Raw genomic sequence first — 26,212 nt, 5'->3', positions numbered from 1 at the left:
TTCCCCACCATGGCTGTGTGCCACTATTGCACTTGTGTGGGCATCACATCAGGTTATTTGTTGCTAATTAGGTTAGACAATGAGTTGCTTGTAGTCCTGGCCATTCTTTAGAGACCAGATCAAATGCTACATCTCCAACAAACCTCAATTTCCCAGGCAAAAGGAAGCCCTCCTTCTCTGGGATATCTATCTGTGTGTCATCATTTTTGTATGTGTATGTGGTGTGTATATATGCATGTATGTGTGGGAACATGTGTGTGCAGGTGCATGTTCGTGTGTGCATGCATACATGTATGTGAAGGGCAGAGCTGCATCAGGATTCTCCCTTGGTTGCTTGCCACCTTATATTTTGGGACCAGGTCTTTCTCAGAACCTAGAGTTCATAACTCAGTTAGACTAGCTAGCCAACATGTTTCAGGGACTCTCCTGAATGTGCCTCTCCAGTACTGGGATCACCAGCGTATGCCACCATGCCCAGCTTTTCCTCCTCCTCCTTTTTTTTTTTTTTTTTTTTTTTTTGTGGTAGGTTTTTCTCACTGTACTCCAGGGTGACCTGGAATTCACTATGTAGTCTCAGGATGGCCTCAAACTCACGGAGCTCTCCTACCTCTGCCTCCCGAGTGCTGGGATTAAAGGCGTGCCACTATCACGCCTGGCTATGCCCAGCTTTTCCAGGGATGCTGGGATTTCAACCCAGATCCTCATGCTTGTATGGAAAGCCGTTGTCCACAGAGTCCCATTATTACCCTAGCCTCCATCATTATTTTTTTTCTTTATACATTTGTCACAATCAGCTTGCATAATTATTCCTTCTATAGCATTAGTTCCTTGAAGACAAACAAGAATTATCACTTTTTATCTCCTGTGCTCTAAATCTCCTAGAACAGTGCTCATGTGTGGCGGGGATTCACTAGATATGGGTGGGTGCCCACAGTGAGAGGCATTTTTCTTTAGAATATTATACACACTATTGCTCTAGTGTTTTAAGTTACTGAGATTCCCTTCCTAACCACCATCTATCTGATTTTTCCCATATTTAGTGAACCCTCATAAATTGCTAAACAATGTATATTGGTGTCTCCCCAAAATTCATATGGTGAAATATAATCTCCAGCATGCGATGTTGTTGAAAGGTCATTAGATCACAGGGGTGGAGCCTTCATGAATGGAGTTATTGCCCTTAGGAGAAGTTGGAGATCACAGTTCTCTCCCTTAGATCATGTGGGCTCACTCCTAGATGGGGCCTATGCATGAACCAGACACTGAACCTGCTGGAGCCTTGAGATTTACTGGGCTCCAGAAGGGCAAAGAAAGAGATTTTTGTTTTGTTTCGTTTTTATTTTTTTTATTAACATCTTCCATGATTATAAAAAATATCCCGGGCTGGAGAGATGGCTTAGCGGTTAAGCGCTCGCCTGTGAAGCCTAAGGACCCCGGTTCGAGGCTCGGTTCCCCAGGTCCTACATTAGCCAGATGCACAAGGGGGTGCACGCGTCTGGAGTTCGTATGCAGAGGCTGGAAGCCCTGGCGCGCCCATTCTCTCTCTCTCCCTCTATCTGTCTTTCTCTCTGTGTCTGTCACTCTCAAATAAATAAATAATTAATTTAAAAAAATATCCCATGGTAATACCCTCCCTCCCACCACTTTCCCCTTTGAAATTCCATTCTCCATCATATCCCCTCCCCATCTCAATCAGTCTCTCTTTTATTTTGATGTCATCATCTTTTCCTCCTCTTATGATGGTCTTGTGTAGGTAGTGTCAGGCACTGTGAGGTCATGGATATCCAGGCCATTTTATGTCCGGAGGGAGCACGTTGTAAGGAGTCCTACCCTTCCTTTGGTTCTTACATTCTTTCCGCCACCCCTTCTGCATTAGACCCTGAGCCTTGGAAGGTGTGATCGAGATGTTACTCAGTACTCCAGTCACTTCTTTCCAGCACCATGATACCTTCTGTGTCGTCCCAAGGTCACTGCCATCTGCAAAGAAAAGATTCTCTACCCAAAGTGAGAGTAGCATTAATATAAGGGTATGAATATTAAGAGAAGTGCTTACTGGGCAGTTTGATAAGCATAATATATACATTTATCCAGACATCAGCAGATGTTACACCCCTAGGGCTCATGACTAACCCTGTTTTAAGTTTTCAGTATCAGGAATGTATTCCCTCCCATGGAGCAGGCCTCCAGTCCAATTAGAGGGCAGTTGTTTTCCACCATGATAAACGTGCCACTATTGCACCTGTTGGCTCATTTAAGAAAGAGATTTTTGTTGTTGTTGTTACTTGTTTTTAAGGCACCTAGTTTATGACATCTTATAGTAGCACAAATAGAGTAAGAAATCATTTAAAAAGTACAAAATCGGGCTGGAGAGATGGCTTAGTGGCTAAGGCGTTTCCTGCAAAGCCAAAGGACCCAGGTTCGATTTCCTAAGACCCAGGTAAGCCAGATGCACAAGATGGCACATGCATCTTGAGTTTATTTGGACTGGCTGGAGGTTCTGGCATGCCCATTTTTTCTCTCTGTTTCATTCTCTCTCTCAAATAAATAAATGAAAGATTTATTTAAATTATCTATAATTATATAACTTATAATTATTTAAAATAGATAAGAGTATTTTTTTAAAGTACCAAATCTTGTTTACATATTTACTCGTTTTCTGACTCCTGACACATGAAATATGAATGAATGAGGGAAAGGGCACAGGTCTGCAGTTGAAGTGAGCTAACCGTTTCTTTGGAGTAGTCGCAGTAGGCGGGCTTTCTGCACTAACACTGACACTTATTATAAGTAACAATTCATCAGGCCAAAAAGAAAGGAACAAATCATAGATGTAAAAGTAGCAAGGCGTCTCCGCAATCTACTTTTAATCCATCCAATTTCCTGCTAGAGTAGAATTTCTTCCATTTGTGTCACTCCTCTGGGGTCAGCCTACAGCAGCGGTCCCCTCAGCTTCTTGTGGAAAAGCCTCAGCCAGAGTCTCCCCAAGAAGCAGGTTCTCCCCTGCTGTGTGGTTAATGAAACTGCTAGACCAGCCGGCTTCCTCTTGGTTGCCGTAGAAACGACCAGGCCACTGGCCCTTTGCAAAACGGAAGAGAACAGCAAGTGTGAAGCCCGCATTCCGCCCCAGCTCGCAGATTAAACGGGGCTGTCAAGCCAGGCTTGAAGGATCATCAGTGGCCAGGGAGAGAGGACAGCGGAGTGGAGAGGCTCCGCGCTGGACCGGCTCTGAGATGTAAGTAATCTCTCTGCAATTCTTGGTGAAAAGGCTCGTCTACTTCAACAGACAACCTTTTCATTCCTTCAGAATTTCTGCTGCAGGGCAGGAAAGTTCCGAGACCGGGTAAGGAGCCACGGTCAGGGTCACCTTCTTGTACCTTTCACATTCCCAGACATAGTGCTTGTCGCTTCAGGGTGTGGTCACCACCAACAACTACTTTTTCTTTTTTTTAGACTTCTAAGCATCTGGATAACTTTTTACTGAGATTCATCTTTCAAAGGAAAGATTTTTTTTTCCCCCAGGGCTGTAAGCAAAGTGTGAAATGCTCTTCTCATTTTAGTCCCTAATAGACAGACTCCTTCAAGGCAAACACAACAGGTATCTGAATGGAATCCGAATGTCTTGTTTCTATCTTAAAACACCTGTAGTATTAAAAACAATGGAATAAAATGGATACACATCATTTCTCTTTTTTCTTGTTATAATTACAAAGAAAGAAAACTAGGGGCCCCCACCAAGTATTGTGTATGTCGCTTTATTCTTTGTTTATGTTTTGGTAACATTACACTTACTGCTTATTTACATGCTATGATTTGCAGAGTTTACTTATCAGGAAACATGGAAAGTTAAGAAACAATAAACTTAGACAAACATTAACATTTGGATTGCTAACTTTTGGGGGGGGGGAAACTGGTGCCTTTTTTAAAAGTAGAAAAAAAACCATGATAAACAATAAAGACAAGAAGAAGGGGATATTTTATTTCAAGCCCAGTAGTCCATACACAGTCCTTCATCAGTTTTATTGCTTTATAAACATGATTTTGGATCTTTTTAACAGAAAGTATGTTGGTATATTTGGAAGAAAGTTTCAAAAGCATTGTGCATGGTATCTATGAAAAAAAAAAGTCCTTAAAAATACTGAGAAACCAGACTTTATTTGTTTTACAAACTCATTTGAAAAATTTTTTAATGGAAAGAGTGATCCTTGAGAAGTTTTTAATCTTTTTTTTTAGATTGAAAAATGCAATATGTTTGGAAGGAAAATAAGATTTTTCATTAATTTTTTCTGACAGAAATTGGGCATTTTCTGAAAATAATAGTTTCAATAAAGTATTTATGGAAATGAGTGCTTTCAACAGCTAACTTGGATTTCCCAACTTTCTTTTCCACACCAGTTTTTCATTGCTTAAGACTGGCGTACACCCAGCTCTTAGAATCCAGAAACAATAGCTTGTCTCTGTGTCTGCAGGAGATAGTAAGTCTGAGGGTCCCCAGCTTGGAGAGCAGTCAGGCCACACTGCCCTGTGAGAAGCTGGAAAGGGCCACAGGTTTGAACCCCAGAGATCCAATCAACTGAACAAGTGTCAACTGAGCCGGTCAACAGAAGAACCTGGGTTTGCACTCATTGAAGCCTCTCTGTCAAGGACCTGTGTCTAGCGGAAAGGTTCTGCGGTCCACATTTCACTTGCTCACCTTGCCCTCTCCTCTAATAATGAGCTCAAACTTGCTGAACCTCATTTATAGACGCTTCTTCTTTGAAGAGTGTTTCTGAAACGTTTGTGCATAACACAACCCACTGATTTCCTCTTGTTTATACTTCATTTAGCATGAGCTTTCCGTCGACGTTTCCAGTTAAAGGCCACATGGTCCAGTCCTGGAACACGTCACTAGAGTTTGCACATGACACTCAGCTAGGGACCAGCACTGTGGCTCCTTATGGTGTGTTTGGCTGTCTGCATTAAAACCTGAGCTGTTACTAACTAGCTGTGGGACCTGGGACAAGCTATTCAATTCTTCTGTGTCTCCATTTTCTAGGATGGAAATTGAGCCATCATATCTACCATTAGATTGTTGCAAGCAGTAAGCCTTATAAAGCATAGAAAGTATTGAGAACAGTGTCTGGCACAGAGGAAGCACGCATTACACGTTATTATTACTAAGTAAAGCCAGGCATGTGTCTGTAGTCTGAACTGTTCAACAGCTGGAATGGGAGGATCACTTGAGCTCATGAGCTCAAGACCAGCCAGGACAGCATAATAAGACCCAGTCTCAAAAAACATAAACAATTGCCGGGCGTGGTGGCGCATGCCTTTAATCCCAGCACTCGGGAGGCAGAGGTAGGAGGATTGCCGTGAGTTCGAGGACACCCTGAAAGTACATGATGGAATTCCAGGTCAGTCTGGGCCAGAGTGAGCCCCTACCTCGAAACAACAACAAGAACATAAACAAGAGCTGGAGAGGAGGGTCAGTGGCTAAAGGTGCTTGCTTACAAAGCCTGCTGGCGCTGGTTGTTCAATTCCCTAGTCCCCATATAAAGCCTGATGCATAAAGTGGCACATGTATCTGGAGTTTGTTTGCAGTAGTAAGAGGTCCTGATGTGTCCATTTTCATTCTCAGTGCTCTCCCTCTCTGCTTGCAAATAAATAAATAAAATATCTCTACATATACAAACAAGTGGATAAAAATGTATAAAGTTCCCTATTTCACTCAGTTTTCAGCATACCTGTATCTCTCATTAAAAAATATTTTTTAAGGCTGGGTGTGGTGGCGCACGCCTTTAATCACAGCACTGGGGAGGCAGAGCTAGGAGGATCGCCATGAGTTTGAGGCCACCCTGAGGCTACATAGTGAATTCCAGGTCAGCCTGAGCTAGAGTGAAACCCTACCTTGGGGACAAAAAAATATTAAAAATATTTTTTAAGTACATTGCTTTTTATCAGTGGTCATTTTCTATGGAAACACAGACCTGTGGGACAACAAAAATTGACATTAGCAGTACCCTTCTGCCTAGAAGTCTAAATTTCCTTTGACAGATGTCTATTTCCAGGAAACATGTCAAGTAAAAAGTTGCACACGGCAGTGCCTGAGGAAGAGACTCAGGGCTGGAGATAGAGGGTGGCTGGTCATCACCATGGGGGGCGGGTATTTAAAGGCTGCAGGCTACAGACCCCGAGAGAGCGGATTCACTAGAGAAGAGAGGTGGACACTACACAGGGACATGCATCAAGGACAGGATAGGAAGATAGACTCCAGCCAGAGAGACAGAAGAGGACAGTCATGTAAGGGAGCAAAAGCCCTGCAGAGTGGACATCATGGGAGAACAGAATCTTCACTTGAGAAGGGAGGAGGCAACTGTATCAGATGGCGGTGGGAACTTGAAGTAATAAAGTCATTGGATGAGGCATATTAGGGATGAGGGGTGGGTTGCTGAGAAACGGATGCAAATGATTCCAACTGAATAATGGCAAGGAGCCAATTGGAAAGGCTTAAAACTCTAACACAAACAATTACGGCACTCTGGGTGACCACAGCTCTTGTAGAAGCTGACTTCTCATTTACTTCGTGGCACACTGATTTAGAAACCTAGGAAAACCAGGTTGGAGACAGAAACCTGTCATCTAGGTCCATGGCCTGGTAAAGTTTCCTGAAAGAGGTACAAGTTGAAGATAGCTTTAGGAAATAGGGGTGGTTTCCCTAGCAGAAAAGAAACAGAAATCATATCAAGACGGATGTGTGTGGGAGGATGGGGGCGGTGGAGAAGCAATATAAGCAGCCTGAGAGAAGAATTAAGTGAGAATTGGAGATTGATAAAACACGATGGAAGAAACCACCACATTTATTTCCAAAATGGCTGCACCAGTTCACCCTCTACCAGCAGGGAACGAGGGTGTTCTCTTTCCCCAAACCCTTACCAGCATCTACCCTCTTTTCTTGATAATCATTCTGACGGAGGTGACGTGGAATCGCAAAGTAATTTTGATTTGCATTTCCCTGTTGGCTATAGATGTTGAAAACATTCAAAAATTTTTATTGGCCATTTGTATTTCTTATTTTGAAAGCTGTTCATTAGCCTACTTATTGGAGGGCAGTTTTTAGTGTTCTTTAATCGTTCATTATATATTTTAGCCACTACAACACCTGTCTGAAATATGTGCCAGGTGAAATTTCTTTTCCCATTCTGCAACTTGTCTGTTGCTTTGTTGATCAATTTCTTTGTTGGGTAGAAACTTTTTAATTTCATGATAGTCCTATTTGTTAGTTATTAGGATTACTTCCTTGGCTATGAGAGTCTTGTTCAGAAAGTTCTTGCCTATGCCTAGATCTTTTTTTTTTTTTTTTTTTTTTTTTCTAGCAACTGCAGCATTTTGGCTTTTAAATTAAGGTCTGTGATCCATTTTGAATTGATTTAGAACAGAGTAAGAGACATGGATTTAATTTTCCTTTTCTGCATGTGGATATCCAGTTTTGCCAGCACTGTTTGTTGAACATGCTGCCTTTCTTCTTCTGGTGTGTGTGGTTTGTTTGTTTGTTTTTTGTTTGTTTGGGTTTTTTGGGGGTAGGGTTTCACTCTAGCTTAGGCTCTCCTGGAATTCACTATGTAGTCTCAGGGTGGCCTCGAACTCACGGTGATCCACCTACCTCTGCCTCCTGAGTGCTGTGATTAAAGGCGTGAGCCACCATGCCCGGCTCCAGTGTGTATTTTTGACCCCTCTGTTGGATATTAGATGGCTATATCTGTGTGGGTTTATTTCTGGGTCCTCTGTTCTGTTCCACTGGTCTGCTGTTGTGCCAGCATCAAGCTGCCTTGGTCACTGTTCAGTTTGGGTGTTGCGATTCTCCCAGCTGTGTTCTTTCTGCTTAGTATTGCTCTGCCTATTCTTGGTCTTTTACATGTGAATTTATAAAACTTATTATTATTATTTATTTGAGAGAGAGAGAGAGAGAGAGGGAAAGAATGGATGTGCCAAGGCCTTCACCTTCAGCTGCTACAAACGAATTTCAGACGTGTGCACCCCCTTGTGCGCATGTGTGACATTGCAGGCTTGAGTCACTGTGCATCAGGCATACATGGAACCTGGAGGCTTGAACATGACTTCTTAGGCTTTGTGGCAAGTGCCCTAACTGTAAACCATCTCTCCATCCCTACATATGAATTGTTTTTTTCCTATTTCAGTGAAGAGTGTCATTGGAATTTTGATGTGGATTGAAGTTAATTTGTACATTATTTTTGGTAATATATATACTTTCCTAATATTAATTCTTCCAATCTAGGAGCAGAAGTCTTTCCTACATCTAATATCTTCTTCAATTTATTTCTTTTCAGTATCAGAAAGTTTTCATTATAGTGGTTTTTTACTTTCTTTCTTAGGTTTATTCTCAAAATATTAAAAATAGGACTACAATATGATCCAGCTATAGCACTTCTGGGCATATGTCCAAAGGACTCCACAACCTACTAGAGAGACTTGCATATTAATGTTTATTGATACACTGTTCACATAGCAAGTAAATAAAAGCAGCCTAGATGTGCATCAATAGCAGATGAATGAATAATGAATATGTACTATATTTAAGTATATAATGAAACTTTTGTGGGAGGAAAGGGTTTATTTTGGCTTACAGACTTGAGGGGAAGCTCCATGATGGCAGGGGGAAATGATGGCATGAGCAAAGGGTGGGCACTACCTCCTGGCCAACATGAGGTGGACAACAGCAGCAGGAGAGTGTGCCAAACACTGGCAAGAGGAAGCTGGCTATAACACCCATAAGCCTGCTCCCAACAATACACTGTCTCCAGGAGGCTCAAATTCCCGAATTGCCACTAGCTGGGGACCTAGCATTCAGAACATGGAAGACACCTGACTCAAACAGCCCCACAATGCAAAATGATCCAGCCCCAAATGTCAGTAATCTTGAAGTCGAGAAACTTGGCCTTGGGGGAGTTCAGAGAAAAGTCAATCATATAAGGTTATAGATCAGGAAGTGCAGAGTTGAGGACTGTCGAGCCATCCCGTGGATGTCCTCTCCAGAAGGATTTCAGAAAAGGGGACACCAAATGGTCAATGTCCTCAGGCCCATTTCTTCCAGACAGTGCAGGGCTTGGGGGCAGGAACCATGGTGCTGCTTGCCACTGGTGGATTTGAACCTTTGCCATCATGACACCAACTTCATCCTTCTGGACGACTCGGGTTTCATTCATGGGATGAGCCCTAAAGGCTGGCTAGCAGGGAGAGGGCCCCTTGAATCACACAGTGATTAAACCCACACACAGAGAAACACGTTCTTGGGGACACCCCTCAGCCACCATGTTTCCAATCAGAAGGTCACAGGCACCACAAGGCTGGCAGGCAGCAAGCTAAGGGTTACAGAACTCCACCTGCTGCTCACATAGGTGTTGCCCCTGGGAGGTGGGTGCCATCCTCCCATTTTACAGATGAGGAAAGCAAAGTTCAGAGAGGGCACATAGCTGGCAAACACCAAGGCCAAGAACTGAGTTCAATATAATGCCTGTTGGGGACCCGCTGCTTCTGCAGGTCCAACACCTTCACCTCCACCTGCTCTTCCTCATGCCCTAAGGGGCTCAGGAGTGGGGAGAGCACAGGGCAGGGAGCCCAGAGCTGAGCATGCCCACCTACAATGACATTTTATTTCGCTGTAAAAAGAAAAAAGATGAGGGTTGGAGAGATGGCTGAGCAGTTAAAGCACTTGCATGGGAAGCCTAAGGACCCAGGTTCAATTCTCCAGAACTCACGTAAGCCAGATGCACATGGTGGCATGTATGCCTGGAGTTTATTTGCAGTGGCTAGAGGCCCTGGCATGCCCATCTCCCCCCCCCCCCCCACCGCCTCTGTCTGCGTCTAATAAAGAAAAAAGAAAAAAAAAAAGAGCTTTAACTAAAAGATGAAATTTAGGGCTGGAGAGATGGCTTAGCGGTTAAGTGCTTGCCTGTGAAGCCTAAGGACCCCGGTTCGAGGCTCGATTCCCCAGGTCCCACGTTAGCCAGATGCACAAGGGGGTGCACGCGTCTGGAGTTCGTTTGCAGAGGCTGGAAGCCCTGGCGCGCCCATTCTCTGTCTCTCCCTCTATCTGTCTTTCTCTCTGTGTCTGTCGCTCTCAAATAAATGAATAAAAAAAAATTTTTTTTAAGATGAAATTTAAAGGAAAATGAATGGATCTGGAAGCTGTTATATTAAGCGGGGTAACTTGGACTCAGACAAATATGGCCTGTTTGACCTTATGTGTAGGACCATATAATATGTATTCATATAGATATGTGAGTATGGGCTATGAAAGTGGAAAGAGAGCTATGAGATGGAGGAAAGATGAGTTGACAAATGGGGGAGAGTTACAGAACATGTAACATGAAAACAGAAAGGAGGCTGCTGGGGGGTGGAGAGTTCTAGAAGATGGGGAAGGAAATCAATAAAAAAAATTTGTTTAAAAATGCCATAATGAAACCTAATATGTGTATGCTAATTTGTTTTTTGAAATGAATTTATTTATTTGAGGGAGAGAAATAGACAAATAGAGAATGGGCGCACCAGGGCCTCTAGCCACTGCAAATGAACTTTAGACGCATGTGCCAACCTTGTGCACCTGGCTTCATGTGGGTACTAGGGAAAATGGTGCATTAGTGCACAGAGGTCCTGCGTACACATCTCATACGTTAGCATGGTACATTTTTCACAACCGATCTTGATGCATGACTATTTGACATAAAGTCAAAAGACTATTCAGAGCTCTTCGGCCTCTACCACACGTCTTTGTTCTGTTCCAGGATACCACATTACTCTGAGTCATCATTCCCAGGAATCATTTTTAAACTCTTAAAAGTCTTTCCAGAAAGCAACAAAATTTAAATGTCCTTTGGTTCCAGTGTTTGTGTCGTAAACCACCTAAGGAAAACTCTGTTCTTACTGGTTCAACATCTGATGGTTGGAACGTTAACTTGAACTCAGATGAAAAGAAAAAACCTCGGACGCAAACCTCGAGGTAATAGTTCAAGGGACTTTATGGGAACGCAAGAACACAACTGCCACTAGAAGCTGAGCCCCCTTTATTGTTCTGGAAGCTGGTGATTAAAGGACACAATTGCCAGATTCCTTGTTTCTCGTCTCCTATTGAAGCAATCAGTGCCACACTTGTCATTGGTAACTTCACGTGGGATGCTGGCCCAGCAGCTTGAGCCAAGGTCTCCCATACTTAGCTTTATAGACTGGGCTTGTCAATGACAGGTCGTGGGAATTTTGTAGCAGGAGGTGTTATAATCCTTCACCTGAGAACAATAAGAAAAAGGGCTTTGTGTCTGAGAAACTTTTACTGTTGACATTCTCTATTCATGGGCACACTCAACCAGCCTCAAACCAAAAATATCCAGAGGGCTGGAGAGATGGCTTAGTAGTTAAGGCACTTGCCTGCAAAGTCTAAGGACCCAGGTTTGATTCCCCAGTACCCACGTAAGCCAGATGCACAAGGTGACACATGCATCTGGAGTTTGTTTGCAGCAGCTAGAGGACTTGGTGGGTCCATTCTCTCTCTCTTTCTCTCTCTTACTCAAATAAGTAAGAATAAATAAAACATTTTTTTAAAGTTCAGAAAAATACTGTTATCTGTACTGAATGAGTATAGACTTTTTGGTTTTATCCCCTAAACAATATAGAAGGGGAAACATTTACATTACATTTATACTGTGATCTAGAGATGGTTTTAAGTTCACAAGGAAATGTATATAGATTCTATGCAAATACTGTCATTTATGTATACAATCCACAGATTTTGGTATCTGCAGGCTTGGAGGGGGGCGGTTCTGAAAGCACTCCTCCGTGGAAGAGGCATCTGTACGTTACTAACTCTGCTTGTATTTCCCTTGGGCCCTGGGAGGGTGCACGGCAGGAGATGGAAGGAAAGTGCTCGGGGCCCTGATGTGCATTCGTGACCCACATTCTAAACAAGCGCGTTTCATCCTGCACTCCCATCAGGTTCACAGGAAGTTCCAAAGCCAACTGAAACCTAGAATAGGCTGACTGGAGAAGTTAGAGATGGCTGCAGGAGCCATCACGGACTTCTCCCCAGCACCATTCCTTGGCGTGTGAGACGGTGCACAGCCCAGGCGTAGGCAGTAAGTTCAGATGCCTTCCTTCCCATCCATATATATAAGCTCATGTGACTCCTTGTCACTGCTCAGTCACTTGATGAAATTCCTGATGAAGCACAAGGAGAGTTTTGCTGCTGACTTTTATTTATTTTTTGATTCAGTCTTGCTCAACTCTGTCTTAGCTAATTTCAAACTCCTGGGCTCAAGCGATTCTCCTGTCTCGACCTCTGGAGTATCTGGAATTGCTGGCACATGCAACCATAGCTGCCTGCTTGCTGATGGGATAACATCAGTGACACTGTCCCCAATTCTAAGATGTTAAGAGGATAAAAAAGAAAGTAAAAGAAGAAGCATGTGTACTTTGGGCTTAGCTATGGTAGGGAATTCATGAGGGTGGTATTCATGGAGTGGTTCTCGGTGTCAGGTTCTGTGCTAAGGGCTGGAGAGGGACTGTCAGCAAGAAAACTAGGGCTGGGGCCGGAAAAAATGCTCAGCAGTTAGGGTGCTTGCCTGCCCCTCACTCCTCCCTTTGCCAGATCTGAGGTATACTCAGGACAGAAGTGGATAGGATGCCTCAGTGCACTGCTCAGTGTCCTTCTTCCTCCTCTGCACAGGGCCTTTCATGCTCTAGTATGGAGATTTGAGTGTAAAAATGTCCCCCCCTGAGTTGCTGATGCTATTTGGGAAAGTTGTAGAACCTTCAGATGATAGAGACATGCTGGAGTAAGTGGGGGCCTTGACAAGTTATAACCAGGCCCACATGGTTTTGTTTTGTTTTTGAGGTAGGATCTCACTCTAGCCCAGACTGACCTGGAGTTCACTATGGAGTCTCAGGGTGGCCTTGAACTCACAGCAATCCTCCTACCTCTGCCTCCCGAGTGCTGGGATTAAAGGCGTGTGCCACCACGCCTGGCCCCACATGTGGTTTTTACTCTCTCTGTTGGTGTAATGATGAGACATTGGATTTCTACTCCTGCTGCTTTTCCTCGATTAATGCTACCCTCTGGAACCATAAGCTGTAATACACCCTCCGTAACCCACTACTGGTCAGATATTTTGCCCCAGCAATGAGAAAGTAACTGATGCATCTATGTAGACTATAATCTTATTTATTTGAGAGAGAGAGAGAAAGAGGCACATATGTACATAGAGAATAGGTGTACCCAGGCCTCCATCCAATGCAAACAAACTCCAGATACAGGTGTTAACATGTGCATCTGGCTTATATGGATACTGGGGAATTGAACCTGGGTCCTTAGGCTTCACAGGCAAGTGCCTTAACTGCTAAGCCATCTCTCCATCCCAGACCAGAGTTCTTAAAGGCACTTCATGCTACCTCTGCCTGCAGCTTCATGGGACTCTGCTCAAGACATAAGTTTGGCCTGGGAAGACGCAAGTGTAACTGTGCCATTGTCCCTTTTCTCATCCCTGTCAAGCCTCCAGGCATCATCAGTGCTCTTTTGTCTCTCAATAGTTAGATTTATATAAATAGCCACCTGGACGTGTGCCCTCCCCATAATTCACAGATGGTATCTAGACACATCAGTGTCAGCTTCCTGATCATCTCCACATGACAACCCTGAGAGAGCATTAAGCTCAGACCTTCATAGTCACCCCATGGCCATATGATCCAGTCTAGTGACAGTAATAAGTCATACGAAGCAACTGACAGTAATAAAGAAAGACTGGTTGGTTGGATCCAAAGAGGTAGTTCAACAGGGTGCCTCAGTTTCCTCATAATTTCTATGTTTCCAGCTGGTTGTGCTGTTTTGAGAGGCTGCAACTTGTAGGAGTTGGAGCCTGGCTGTTGGATAGAGGCCGCTAGGGTTATACCCCACTCCTGGTTCTGAACTAGCTCTCCGCCGTCTGCCAACCCTGGCCATCCCACACTCCTGCCCACAGACTGAGCCACTGAGGCAGTAGAAATGGGAATTGGACAATGTCTGCTATGTATATATATCCTCATGTATTGCAGGATTAAGGGGATTATAATGTACTTATGAGTTTCTACTTACAATAATAATACAGATAGGACCAAAGCAAGGTGTATGTATGTATGTATATATATACATATATGTGTGTGTGTGTATATATTTTTTAATTTTGTTTTGCTCTTATTTGAGGGGGGCCAGAGAGAGAGAGAATGGGTACACCAAGGTCTTCAGCCACTGCAAACAAACTCCAGATGTATGTCCCCCTTATGTGCATGTGTGACATTGCACACTTGCATCACTGTGTGTCTGGCTACATAGGACCTAGGGGATTCAAACATGAGTCCTTGGGCTTTTCAGGCAAGCACCCTAACCACTAAGCCATCTCTCCAGCCCTGCTTTGCTCTTCTTCTAACCCGTGTGATTGGATTGTCATCCCATGCCATGTTGGGAGGTATGGGACTCAGCAGAATGGCTCTCAGGCTGGCCCAGCCACACACAGTGAGTTGAACATGAGTAAACTTAAAGATTTTTTTTTTTCCAAACTTAAAGATATTTTAAACTGGGTCCTCTAATGACCCAAATTGCATACTTGAAGTTAATTTTGCCAACGTTCCAAATTACTGAGACACAGATTTTTTTTAAACTTCTTTGTTTTTTTCGAGATCAGCAAATATGTGAGATGAGAGCAAATAGTTAAGGTCTATTCTATAAATCAACCAAGATGCTGATTGCACCAGAATCATGGTGAACTCGGGTCCTGCCTCTCACTGTGAACTTTGGAAGCCACAGTGAAGGGGAGAGAAATGATCTTCACCAACAGAGAGGTGACTTCAGTGTCAGGCACTTGCAAAGCCATGTGAAAAATTCAATGGCCATACCGAGATTGCTGTGGAATGTGAAGAAGAAAGAAAAGATAACACTTATCACATTAGGAAAACACTGGAGAGAGACTCAAATTAACTTTCAACTTTATTAGCTTTGAAATATTAAGCAAGAAGGATATCATTCCTCCTCTGAAATATCATCTTACACTGTTTATCTCTAACCTACCTCCTATAGTGCATCCGTGGAACACAGCCAAAGGTGGTGGGGGGGAGTGCTAAGAGTGCATTTTCTCAAGAACTTTACAAGGTCTTACACGTAAAGCCTTCACACAGTGCCTTTGTGAGGATCTTATCCAAGTAACGCGCAACACAGCTGGCCTTTCTGCTCCGCCTAGAGAAAAAGCAAAAAGGCACAGTCATGGACGAGTGGGAACCAGACCCGAGACAGGTGACCACTCCTTTGGGGCGGGGCAGGGGTGGCCAGGGAGAAATCACTACACATCCCTCCATATGTACCACTTCCACCTTGCTATTCCTCTAATGAGGGTCAAGGTAGAGATAAAGCTTAAAGTGCAAATAATTTGGGGCACAAGCGTTGGTTTAAGTTTCTATTAAGCAGCTAGTACTAGACACTATGTGAGAGCAGGTTTCCAGAGCAGGGCACCTGGAAAGAATGGAGAGGGGATGTATACCAGTTGCTTTGCCCATTGCTGTGACCTAATATATGACAAGAAACAGCTTAAGGAAGAAAGGGCTTATTTGGCTTAAGGTTCCAGAGTGTACAATCCATTCTGGCATAGCCACAGGAGCAGGAAGCTGGCTGGCCACGTTGCACGTACCCTCGGGAAGAGAGTGAGGACGGGAAGTTGAGCTGGGCTGTAAAACCTCAAAACCCTCCTCAGGTTAACTACTTCCTCCAGCGAGGTTCCACAACTTTCCCACACAGCGCCACCAGCTGGGCAGTAAGTGTTCTAACACATGAATTTACAGGGAACATTTCACATTCAAATCACAACAGGATTTTCAAGGAATTAAGGGGAAAGCACAGCAAAGGGAGCCTCCCGACGGGCAAGATGTTCTGCTTGCTCCAGACTGGCCAATAGCTAGACCTCACTAATAGCTTAGGACTGTGGCCTATCTGTGGTGGTTTGATTCAGGTATCCCCCATAAACTCAGGTATTGAGTGCTGGTCTCCCCAAGTGATGGCAACTAGAAATTGAAGCCTCTTGGAGGCGGTGTGTTGTTGGGGGCGGGCTTATGGGTGTTATAGCCAGTTTCCTCTTGCCAGTGTTTGGCACACTCTGCTGTTGCTGCTTATGTCACTGTTTTCCCTGCCACCATGGAACTTCCCCCTCGAGCCTGTAAGCCAAAATAAGCCTCTTTCCCCCCCCCCCCCCAAGCTGCTCTTGGTTGGGTGATTTCTACCAGCAATGCGAACCTGACTGCAGCACCATCCAATGAAAAGCCCTAGAGATTCCTGTCCTCAAGAGAATGAGCTCTTGGAAGCAAGGAATACAAGGTAGGAGATACATGTCTTCAGGAGTGTTGTTTCCAGGCAAGCTGCGTCAAGATGCGAAGAATGAAGCAAGCGCTTTCCAGAACTGCTCATGTGGACTCCTGCTTCCTGCTCTACTGGCTCCCTCCAAGGTGTTCAGGCAGGTATCTCAAATGCATCTCACCTTCTCGATCCTACCATCTTAAGTATCCCCACCTTCAAGGATTCCAAAGCAGAAAGATGTAAATCTTCAAGAAAAAAAAAACAACAACAACAACAAAGAAGAGTGTTTCCTTACTTGGAACACTGTCCCATCTCTCATCTCTTCCCCTAACTCAATTTCTACTTGCAGCCTCTGCTACCTTCCTTAGACACACAAACACTTCTTCCCTGCTACAAATCTCCATTGCTTCAGTTTTGGGTGTCATGGGGCCTCTAACAGGGGTGTTGACATCAAAGAGACACAGACCAAGAAATATGCAAACTTTTACTTATTTTTTAATTTATTTTTCAATACCATTTTTTTATTTTTTAATTTTTATTAGCATTTTCCATGATTATAAAAAAAAATCCCATGGTAATTCCCTCCCTCCCCAATACCAAATTTTTTTAAAATTCTGTTGGTCTATTGTTTATAATGTACATGATGTGTAAGCAGGTATTGCAGTTACATTCTTGTTGCTGGGACAAGTCACCTGACCAGAAGCAGCCCATGGGAGGAAAGGGTTTATTTTAAGCTTACAAGTTTTTTTTGTTTTTTTGTTTGTTTGTTTGTTTGTTTTGGGTTTTGTTTTTTTTTCGATGTAGGGTCTCATTCTAGCTCAGGCTGACCTGGAATTCACCTGGAATTCACTCAGGGTGGCCTCGAGCTCAGGTGATCCTCCTACCTCCGCCTTCTGAGTGCTGGGATTAAAGGTGTGCACCACCACGCCCAGCTAAGCTTACAACTTTGAAGGGAAGTTTCATTGGGTAGAGAAAAGCATAACAGCCAGCTGACAACATCACACATCCACAGCAGAGAGGGAGAGAGAGAGGCAAGGCACACACTGGTTCTGAACACACTGTGGCCTGGACTAACCACGCCAAGGTTCATCCCCAGCAACACACCTCCTCTAGCAAGGCTCTACCTCCCAAAGGCTCCGCCTGCTGATGACGGAGTAGGAAGCTTAATCACAAACACCTGAAGCCATGGGAGACATTTTACATTCAAACCACCACAGCAGGCTAAAACATGCATGGTCTTTGTAAGTGAAAGATCATGTTTATTGGAGAATATTTTTATTTTTATTTTTTTACCGATAGGATGAAGAGTGAAATAGTTTAGAGATTAAATTGATGTCAGTGTGAAGTCTAGACCACTCAGCTTGGCCAGCAAGGAAGTGTGTAGCCCTCTCCTCCAATATGCTCAGCTCATGGACCACAGGGTATATGATGTGTGCTGTGAACACACTAAGCACTTCAGTCATTGTGAGGTGCCCCTCAAGACTCTTATCTCTGAACTGCCTCTCTTCTCCTAACCTTGAGCCCTTTTGGCTTAGTTCAGACGACATCTTTTGTAGTTGTTCACGCCCCTTTCCCCTCACACTTGATCGGCTTCTTTAACCAGTGCTGCTGTAGAATTACCTTACTGTCAGTGTCCCAGTGTGCCTGGGACACACTGCAAATCCCTTGGGCAAATATGTGATGTCTAATTTCTTTTTCATTTCCATGATTAGCCTGCCACTGAGTACATGTCCTCTAGACCTTGATTCATTTTTGTCTCTTGAGAAAAGAGGATCTAAATATAAGTTGCCAAACATTAGCACCACTAATCAGTATAGGCTCCCTGTCGACAAATCCAAATATCCGTGGCTTACACAGGGAAGTCAAATTTCCCATACATCACAGCCTCATAACATCTGGGGAAGGAGAGCATGCTGCACTCCACACCGTCATTCTGAGAGTCACAGTTTGGTCCGTAGTTTGTCATCTTTAGGGTCCTCGAGTCCTCTGAAGAATCTTCCATTATGTTTCCCTGGTCAGAACTCAGTCACATAGAACTATTCCATTAAAATGAATTAAAAATGAAAAAAATAAAAATGAAGTCCAGCACCATGCCTGGGGCAGGCGGGGAGAGAAGAAGGCAGACACTTGTGAGAACCAGAAGTCTTCGATAAATCTAGTCATGAGACACAATAAGTGGCTTTATGGGACCATGACAGAAACTCAGATAGTGTTAGCACCTACATTTTTCAAGCAAGATGCTGGAAAGCATTATGATTATTGGGTCTTGGAGGCTTGAAATCACTAATCACATTTAAAAGCCAGAGCTACTATTCAGAATTGGTTTCAGTGTTTCACAGTATAGCTGAAGAAATCCCAATGGCAGCTAATAGCTAGTAACCAGCTGAGTGAAGGCAGACTTCTGAATTAAGTTGATTCATACATCAGCTACTTGAAAACACATTCCACAGAGATTGCTTCTCAATCTAGGATTACACCCAGCATTTGGATTATGTTTACACTTGGCTCCAAAAGGAACACCTCAAGCTGGATGAGTTCTGTTTATAAGGAGATAGTGTTTGTAAGGAGATACTGTGTGAGAGGGAGGACAGCTTTTGGACCATGTTCCCCAAACATACTTGAAATGTCATAAATCATGATGTTTTTGAATTCTAGAAACTTTATGCAGAGGAAAAAAATATAATTGGAAAAGTGTAGTGACATTCTCCAAATCATCACAGCAATTAAAAGATCAAATGTGATTTAAAATTTTAATTCAGAAGTGAGTTTCAGTTGAAATAAGAAGTGATTTTTTTTTCTTAAATTTTAAAAGTGTAAAGGCAACTAGAGAAATGACCTAGTGTGAAAAAATAGGACCACCCTGAGACTACATGGTGAATTCCAGGTCAGCCTGGGCTAGAGCGAGACCCTACCTCGAAAAACCAAAATAAATAAACAAACAGGAAATACAAGAGCTAGAAATTGCTGAAAGTTCCAATCAGAAGTAAACAATCTCAACTTGAGTTGTAACATGCTTGGAAATCAGGACAGAAGAAAGCTGGGCCTGACACTCCAAGAAACATGCTATACATATAAAATTTATTTATTTGAAAACAGACAGAGAGAAATTATGCCAGCACCAGAGCTTCTTGGTAATGCAAATGAACTTGAGGTGCATGTGCCAACTTTACTTGGGTACTCAGAAATCAAACCTGGGCCAACAGTCTTTGCAAGGAAGTACCTTTAACTACTGAGCCGTCTCCCCAGTCCAAGTCTGGCTCTTTTTAAAGCTTTCCTTAAAAATGGTGATAGTCCTTGGGTAAGAATTACATCATACCCAGGTGATAAGTTTCTGAACATGTCTCTGTGGCTGCTTCCTAACAGTCTCAATTAGTAGCATTGACACAGGCCCTCTGTCCAGGTGATTAGGTTGTGTGTGATATGATATGACATGCTGGAGAACTCTACTTTAGCCCCTTTAGGGAAATTATTCATTGGTTTAACCTATTATATCTCTTTTCAAATTTTTTTTTATCGACAACTTCTATACTTACAGAAAATAAACCATAAGAAACATAGTTTGAATACAGGATAGAGAACTAGCAAAGAAGTCTCCCACAAATATAAGGCGTAAAGCATGTCCCTGCATATACTTGAAGATTCTGAGGAGATAAAGTGAGGGTTTCCAGTAAAGGAGACAGTAGATATATCACCCTAAGGAGTGTATTAGTCTGTTTTAGGTTATATATAATAATTAAAGCCGGGCGTGGTGGCGCATGCCTTTAATCCCAGCACTCGGGAGGCAGAGGTAGGAAGATCACCATGAGTTCAAGGCCACCCTGAGACTACAGAGTTAATTCCAGGTCAGCCTGGACCAGAGTGAGACCCTACCTCGAAAAACCAAATAAAATAAAATAATAATAATAATTAAGTACCTGTAGCTGGGTAGTTTATGAAGAAAAGAGGTCTATTAAGCTTACAGTTTTGGAGGCTAAAGATCTAAATAGCACTCCAGCAACTCTGGTAAGGACCTTATGCCAAAAGGCATCATTGTGGGAGCATGTGGGAGGGAGAAACCAAATGCTGAGTCTGAAAATTAGAGTGTTTTGATAACAAGGGTTTTTTTTTTTTTTTTTAAGCCAAGGCTGACCTGGAACTCACTATGTAGTCATAGGGTGGCCTTGAATCATAGCGATCCTCCTACCTCTGCCTCCCAAGTGCTGGGATTAAAGACATGCATGCCCAGACTATTGTTTTATAAGAGCCCTTGTAGCCAAGCCAATTAAGGTCCTAGGAGAACTTCTTTCATTCTTTCAGAGGCCAATTCCCTCAATGACGCAAAGACTTCCAAGTCAATCTACCTCTAAAAGTCCTATCATCTCTAACATCACTACACTGGGCATGACGCTTCTAATACATAAGCCATTAGGGGACAAACTACAACCAAACCATAGCAGTGAGACATGTGCCCACACTGTTGGAATATGTTTCCTCAAAGTGTTTGCCGAGACCTTGAAGGGTAAGGTGGTCATTCTCTTTGATTTCCCTTTGCACAACCTCCACTCTGCCCCTTCAGTTCACTGCTTCCTGTGTCCACACTACTGGTACTCTTGCATGTAACTATTGGGAAAGTGAGGATTTTTTTTTCCCCCTTTGGAGGCTGCTTGGCTGGGGGAAAATAAACCTGGCTCTACCAGTGACCATCTTTTCTCCAGAAGGTGAAAACTTGTCTTGAGTCTGCAGACCACCCAGGAAGAAGAGCTAAGTAAGAAATGAGACATTTCACATAACCTTTCTACTGTATATGAACGCCTACATCAAGCCATACTTAAAATACTTCCCTAGCTTTTCAAAGGTGTAAACCAATCACTTTTGCTCAAGGTAGCTAACTGGAGTTTTGTAACTGACATTTGGTGAGCTGTTTTTCCATGCAACCAATACAGTGTGTGGAGTCCTTGCTAGATGCAAAGCAATGTGCTAGAAACTTAGAAGGCCAAGCCAAACAAGACCTCCCAGAGAGGGAGTAGTTTAAATATGAAATGTCCCCCAGAGCCTCATATGTTTGTAATTAAGCTTCATACTCAATCCCCAGCTGGTGGCAATTTGAGAATTGGAGGCTTGCTGGAGGAGGATGTCCTTTGGGATAAGCCTTGGAGTGTTATAGCTCAAGACCCCCTCGCTAGAGCTAGCTCACTCTTGCTGCTACCTCTCAGCTGGGGTGACAAGATATAATGCCAGCCTCTGCTCTGCCGTGCCATGATGAAACTTCCCATGCAGACTGTAAGCCAAAATAAACCCTCTCCTTCCATGCGCTGCCTTTCATTAGGTGTTGCATCCCATCAAGAAGAAGGTAATTGCTACAGGGGGTCTCTGTAATATACTGACGTGATCCCTACAACAGCAATTTGTAGGGTTTGAAGTCCATACTTAACTACACCCAGGGTTTGAAGATGTCAGATAAGTGTCATGAAGGAGGTAATAGCTGAGGAGGGAAAGAGTTCTTAAGTGGGGGGAAAAATGGAAAATTGCCCCTATTATTAGCATAGAATGACAAGCATTTGAAAATCTAAACACAAGACAGAGAAGATTCAGGGGTGTCAGGATGACAGTAGGAAGGGGTGTTCGAGGTGGTTGTGAGAAGGGGGTATCCAATGTGGTAGAGGGAAGTAAGGCTGGTAGAAGGAAGGGGTTGCAAACCAAAGGAGCAAAATGTTCAGCTGACATCTTTGTGGGTGTCCCTGTAGACTGGTACTGAAGTCCTTTGTCCCAGCCTATCCCCACCTGCTCCTTTCCTCTGCTCTGCACACCTCTGGACAGTGTCTGTACCTGGAGAAGGAGGCACTTTCACCCTGGGTGGTGGCAGATGTGTGGGTGCTCCCCGTCTCTTTCCAGGTTAGACTGGGGTGAGAGGCCAGTGGTATCGACAGTATTCCTAGGGTGCGAGGATAGGGTTTCTGGGATGTGGAGACCCAGAAACCTCTGATGGAATCTAGGACAGCCGATCGTCTAAAATTATCTTGTACTTAATAAAGTTCTGCCTGTGGTCACTAACATATTCTAACATTATTTTAGACAGATAAGCCTCTTGTCCCAGAGAACACTGGCTTCCAAGTTTATCAAGGCTTCCTTTTATTAAAAAATATACCTGTTAATAAATCCTTTAAGAAACTCCTAGGTCCACCTCCAAGGAAAGCTAAGGCACAGTAAATCACCATCCCTGGTGGAACTGAGCCTGTCCGTCGTTAATGTGTTCCTAGTCACCTCCGTGTTCAGTGTGGTCTTTCGATCCTGACACTCTTCCTCCTTGAGTGTAAACCTCTGGAGGGCAGCACCAGGTCTTACTGATCTTTGTTTCTTATGCTTGGTGTGGGCCCTGCCTGACTCCCGACTTCATCCCCTTCCTGCTCGCCACTGCTGCAGCTCTCGGTCCTCATTGACAGTACTGGCTTGGCCTGGGGTTCCGATGCCACAGAATTAAATCCAATAGAGTGCAAGCTCCCTGAAGACTGGACCTTACAGGTACTAGGCTGGCTGCTTCCCCAGGGCCAGCAAAGTGCTTGCCATTTTATAAGTTCTTGATAAGTAGAAACTAAGTGAATGAACGTGTAGATTGACAGATTGCTGAACCACTGCAGTTATAATTACTAGGAACCGATATCTCACCTTCTTTATTTAAATATTTTTTAAAAAATTTTTATTTATTTATTTGAGAGGGAGAAAGAGAGAGAATGGGTGTGCCAGGGCCTCTCGCCATTGCAAATGAACTCCAGATGCATGTGCCACCTTGTGCATCTGGCTTACATGAGTACTGGGGAATTGAACCTGCGTCCTTGGGCTTCGCAAGAAATGCCTTAATTGCTAAGCCATCTCTGCAGCCTGAATATCTCCCCTTATGTTCAGCTTTACTCACTGAGTTTATTTTTAATCCTTGCATCCAGCCACCTGCCAGTGGGCTTGTGCCAGTGTGGCTGAGAACCTGGCATTTTGAGCTTTGCCTCCTTCCAGTTTCCCGGTACCTTGTGGTCTCATATTGCACCCTAAGTGTTGTGTGTCCCTTTCCTGCTGTCACCACGCTCTGTGGACATGTATTTAACTGCTCAGAATGATCCTTTCATCCCTTCCTAGGTTGGCTATGTCCATGGCTCTAGCCTTCCTGGCCAAAGCCTTGTACCAAGTTTCTCTCCTCATTCCCATGGTGTTCTGTAAATAGAGAGGAGCTGAACTGAATTCTTTGGTTTGTCTCCAATCCTGAGTCAGGAGAAACTTTGATTATTTTTTTTTTATTTTTTTATTTTTTTTAAAATTTATTTATTTGAGAGCAACAGACACAGAGAGAAAGACAGATAGAGGGAGAGAGAGAGAATGGGCGCGCCAGGGCTTCCAGCCTCTGCAAACAAATTCCAGACGCGTGCGCCCCCTTGTGCATCTGGCTAACGTGGGGCCTGGGAAACCGAGCCTCGAACCGGGGTCCTTAGGCTTCACAGGCAAGCGCTTAACTGCTAAGCCATCTCTCCAGCCCACTTTGGTTATTTTTGCAACACTAAAACGTGATGTCTCCTGACATAATGCTCGTCTTACTGCAGTGACACGGTAAGGGAGGCCAGCTCATGTATTGCATGCCAACCACGGTCGGCTATTTTTCCCCAACCTGGTTATGTCTGTTCCTCTTTAAAATGCAAATGTTTTCCTACCTCAGTTTATCTAGCAATACTCACATATTACTTTGTTTGGAGGCCCACAAAAATAATTTTACAAAAACAAGTTCATGAAATTTGCACTGTGATAGAACTAGATATATTGAGATAACTGATTAATACCAGTGGGTGACTGATTAGTCCTTTCATTGTCTCTTAACATAGTTATAATTGACTGGTATACAAATACACTTTTTAGGGGCCAGGAGATGGATGGACAGAATAAATGCTTGGGGGAGGGATGCCAGATATATTTGTCTAGTCAGAAATGGAAAGTGTACCATTAACTGAATGTTTCAGCCCCAGTCATGCTGTGCTGCTTAGTAGGCAGCGCGTGGGCAGCTGAATTCCACAGGGAATTGCTTGTCTTTGAATTCCGGGAAGTGAGATATGGAGGGGGAGGAGGGCACATCCACACCCAGGGTGTTACAGGTACAGGTAGTAAGCAGATGTTTGCAGGGCATACTCCCTAAAATAACTCCAGGCCCCTGCCCATAGATAGGATGTGGTAGGTCTCCTTGCTGGCGGCGCCCAGCTGTCTTGGCAAACTAATCACACTGTCAGCACACATCACTGGCAGTTCTATGCCTCAGCTGAGCTCAGTCAGCCTGCTGGTACTTCCCGCAAGCTCTGAGATTAAAGCACTGGCTGCCTTCATTAGGACTGCAGGACAGAGAAGTTTACAGCCGGTTGTGTTGGGGACTGCTTGTTGGTCGGGTGTGTTTCTAACGAGAGGCTGTAATGACTAACGAGCTGCAGGTTTGCTTTCAGGTGAGTCCCGGTGAACAGGTGCATGAAGCAGCAGGGACCAGCCAGCCCACACTGGACAAGCATGGCCCGGCCTTCCAGGAGCTGCCTCCTTCTGCTCAGTGCACTGGGCATCTTTGCACTTGACTGCTTCACCAAGGGCCAGAACAGCACGCTAATTTTCACAAAGGAAAACACCACTCGGAACTGCAGCTGCCCTGCAGACATCCGGGACTGTGACTACAGTTTAGCCAACTTGATATGCAGCTGTAAAACTGTCTTACCTTTTGCCATGGAGCCAACCAGCTATCATAGCCACCTGACCATCTGGTTCACGGACACATCTGCACTGGGCCGCCTGTTGAACTTCACGCTGGTCCGAGACCTGAAGCTTTCCCTGTGTAGTTCGAACATCCTCCCCACAGAGTACCTGGCTGTCTGCGGGCTGAAGAGACTGCGTGTCAGCACCGAAGCCAAGCATTCCTCCCCGGAGCAGAGCTTGCTCATCCACGGCGGAGGGGATAAAGGCTGGCAAAACTGTATGTTCATTTCATTCCTAGACATGGCTCTTTTCAACAGGGACTTGTCTTTACGATCATACAGCGTTGAAAACATTTCCAGCATTGCTAGTGACTTTCCTGATTTTTCTTACTTTAAAACCTTTCCAGTGCCAAGCCACGGAAGCTATATTGTAACAGTCATTTACTAGCACCCTATGTCCATCCAGCAGGCACACTGGCCAACAGTGGGCCATTTGAGCAAGTAATTCAAGAATGAGGCTATGAGACAGGTATCTGTCATAGTCAGCTGCACGCTGCTGGGATGAACCTCCAAAGCAGACACAGTTTATGGAAGGGATGGAATTTATTTTAGGCTTACAGATCCAGGGCAAGTTCCATAATGGCAAAAAAGAGAAAACCCACCACCAAAAGCAAGAGCAACAACTGGCAGCCAAACAGCAAGGGAACCAGGCAGAACTCACACTGCTCTCTGCAGACCTTAGGCTGAAATTCCAGATTTGCCCCCCCCACACACACACACCTTAGGGCTGAACCCTGGGATCCTCCCACAGTGACAACTCCTCCAGCCAGTTGGCTAGAAATCCAAGTTACAAACTTGAATAAAACTCCTGAATCTATTGGGAGACATCCATTCAAACTACTGCAGTATCCTCACTCATGACTCTGCCAACACTCCCAGTCCCCATTTGCAACAGAGTCATGCCTAAGCATGACTCTCTTTGCTCTTCTTTGGCTGAATCCTAGGAACTATTTTGATAAAGAAAATCAAAATAGGGGGCTGGAGAAAAGGCTTAGTGGTTAAGGCGCTGGCCTGCAAAGCCAAAGGACCCAGGTTCAATTCCCCAGGACCCATGCAACCCAGATGCACAAGGGGGTGCATGCGTCTGGAGTTCGTGTGCAAGCAGCTGGAGGCCCTGGTGTAC

The 26,212-nt window shown here is 44.1% G+C and overlaps 1 protein-coding gene across 7 annotated transcripts; it reads left to right on the top strand.

The window, feature by feature from the left end:
- Positions 1–3,096: 3,096 nt before the first annotated feature.
- On the top strand, positions 3,097–26,155 carry C5H21orf62 (chromosome 5 C21orf62 homolog). 7 transcript variants are annotated; one of them, XM_045150547.1, is made up of 4 exons: positions 3,097–3,232; positions 16,251–16,369; positions 20,645–20,846; positions 24,793–26,155. In XM_045150547.1, exon 4 carries the CDS (start codon positions 24,815–24,817, stop codon positions 25,475–25,477), a length of 663 nt encoding a protein of 220 aa, XP_045006482.1. In that variant the 5' UTR covers positions 3,097–3,232; positions 16,251–16,369; positions 20,645–20,846; positions 24,793–24,814; the 3' UTR covers positions 25,478–26,155. The 7 variants fall into 7 exon arrangements, with proteins under 7 accessions (XP_045006482.1, XP_045006484.1, XP_045006483.1 ...); XM_045150549.1 differs by having other exon boundaries at positions 24,781–26,155; XM_045150548.1 differs by lacking the exon at positions 20,645–20,846.
- Positions 26,156–26,212: the final 57 nt, after the last annotated feature.

Source organism: Jaculus jaculus, chromosome 5 (assembly GCF_020740685.1).
Source record: "Jaculus jaculus isolate mJacJac1 chromosome 5, mJacJac1.mat.Y.cur, whole genome shotgun sequence".
Classification (NCBI taxonomy): Eukaryota; Metazoa; Chordata; class Mammalia; order Rodentia; family Dipodidae; genus Jaculus; species Jaculus jaculus.
This window is presented reverse-complemented; position numbering and strand designations above follow the sequence as displayed.

Coding starts and splice junctions, on each gene's coding strand:
- C5H21orf62 (XM_045150548.1), top strand. CDS start 24,815: ATGAAGCAGCAGGGACCAGCCAGCCCACACTGGACAAGCATGGCCCGG.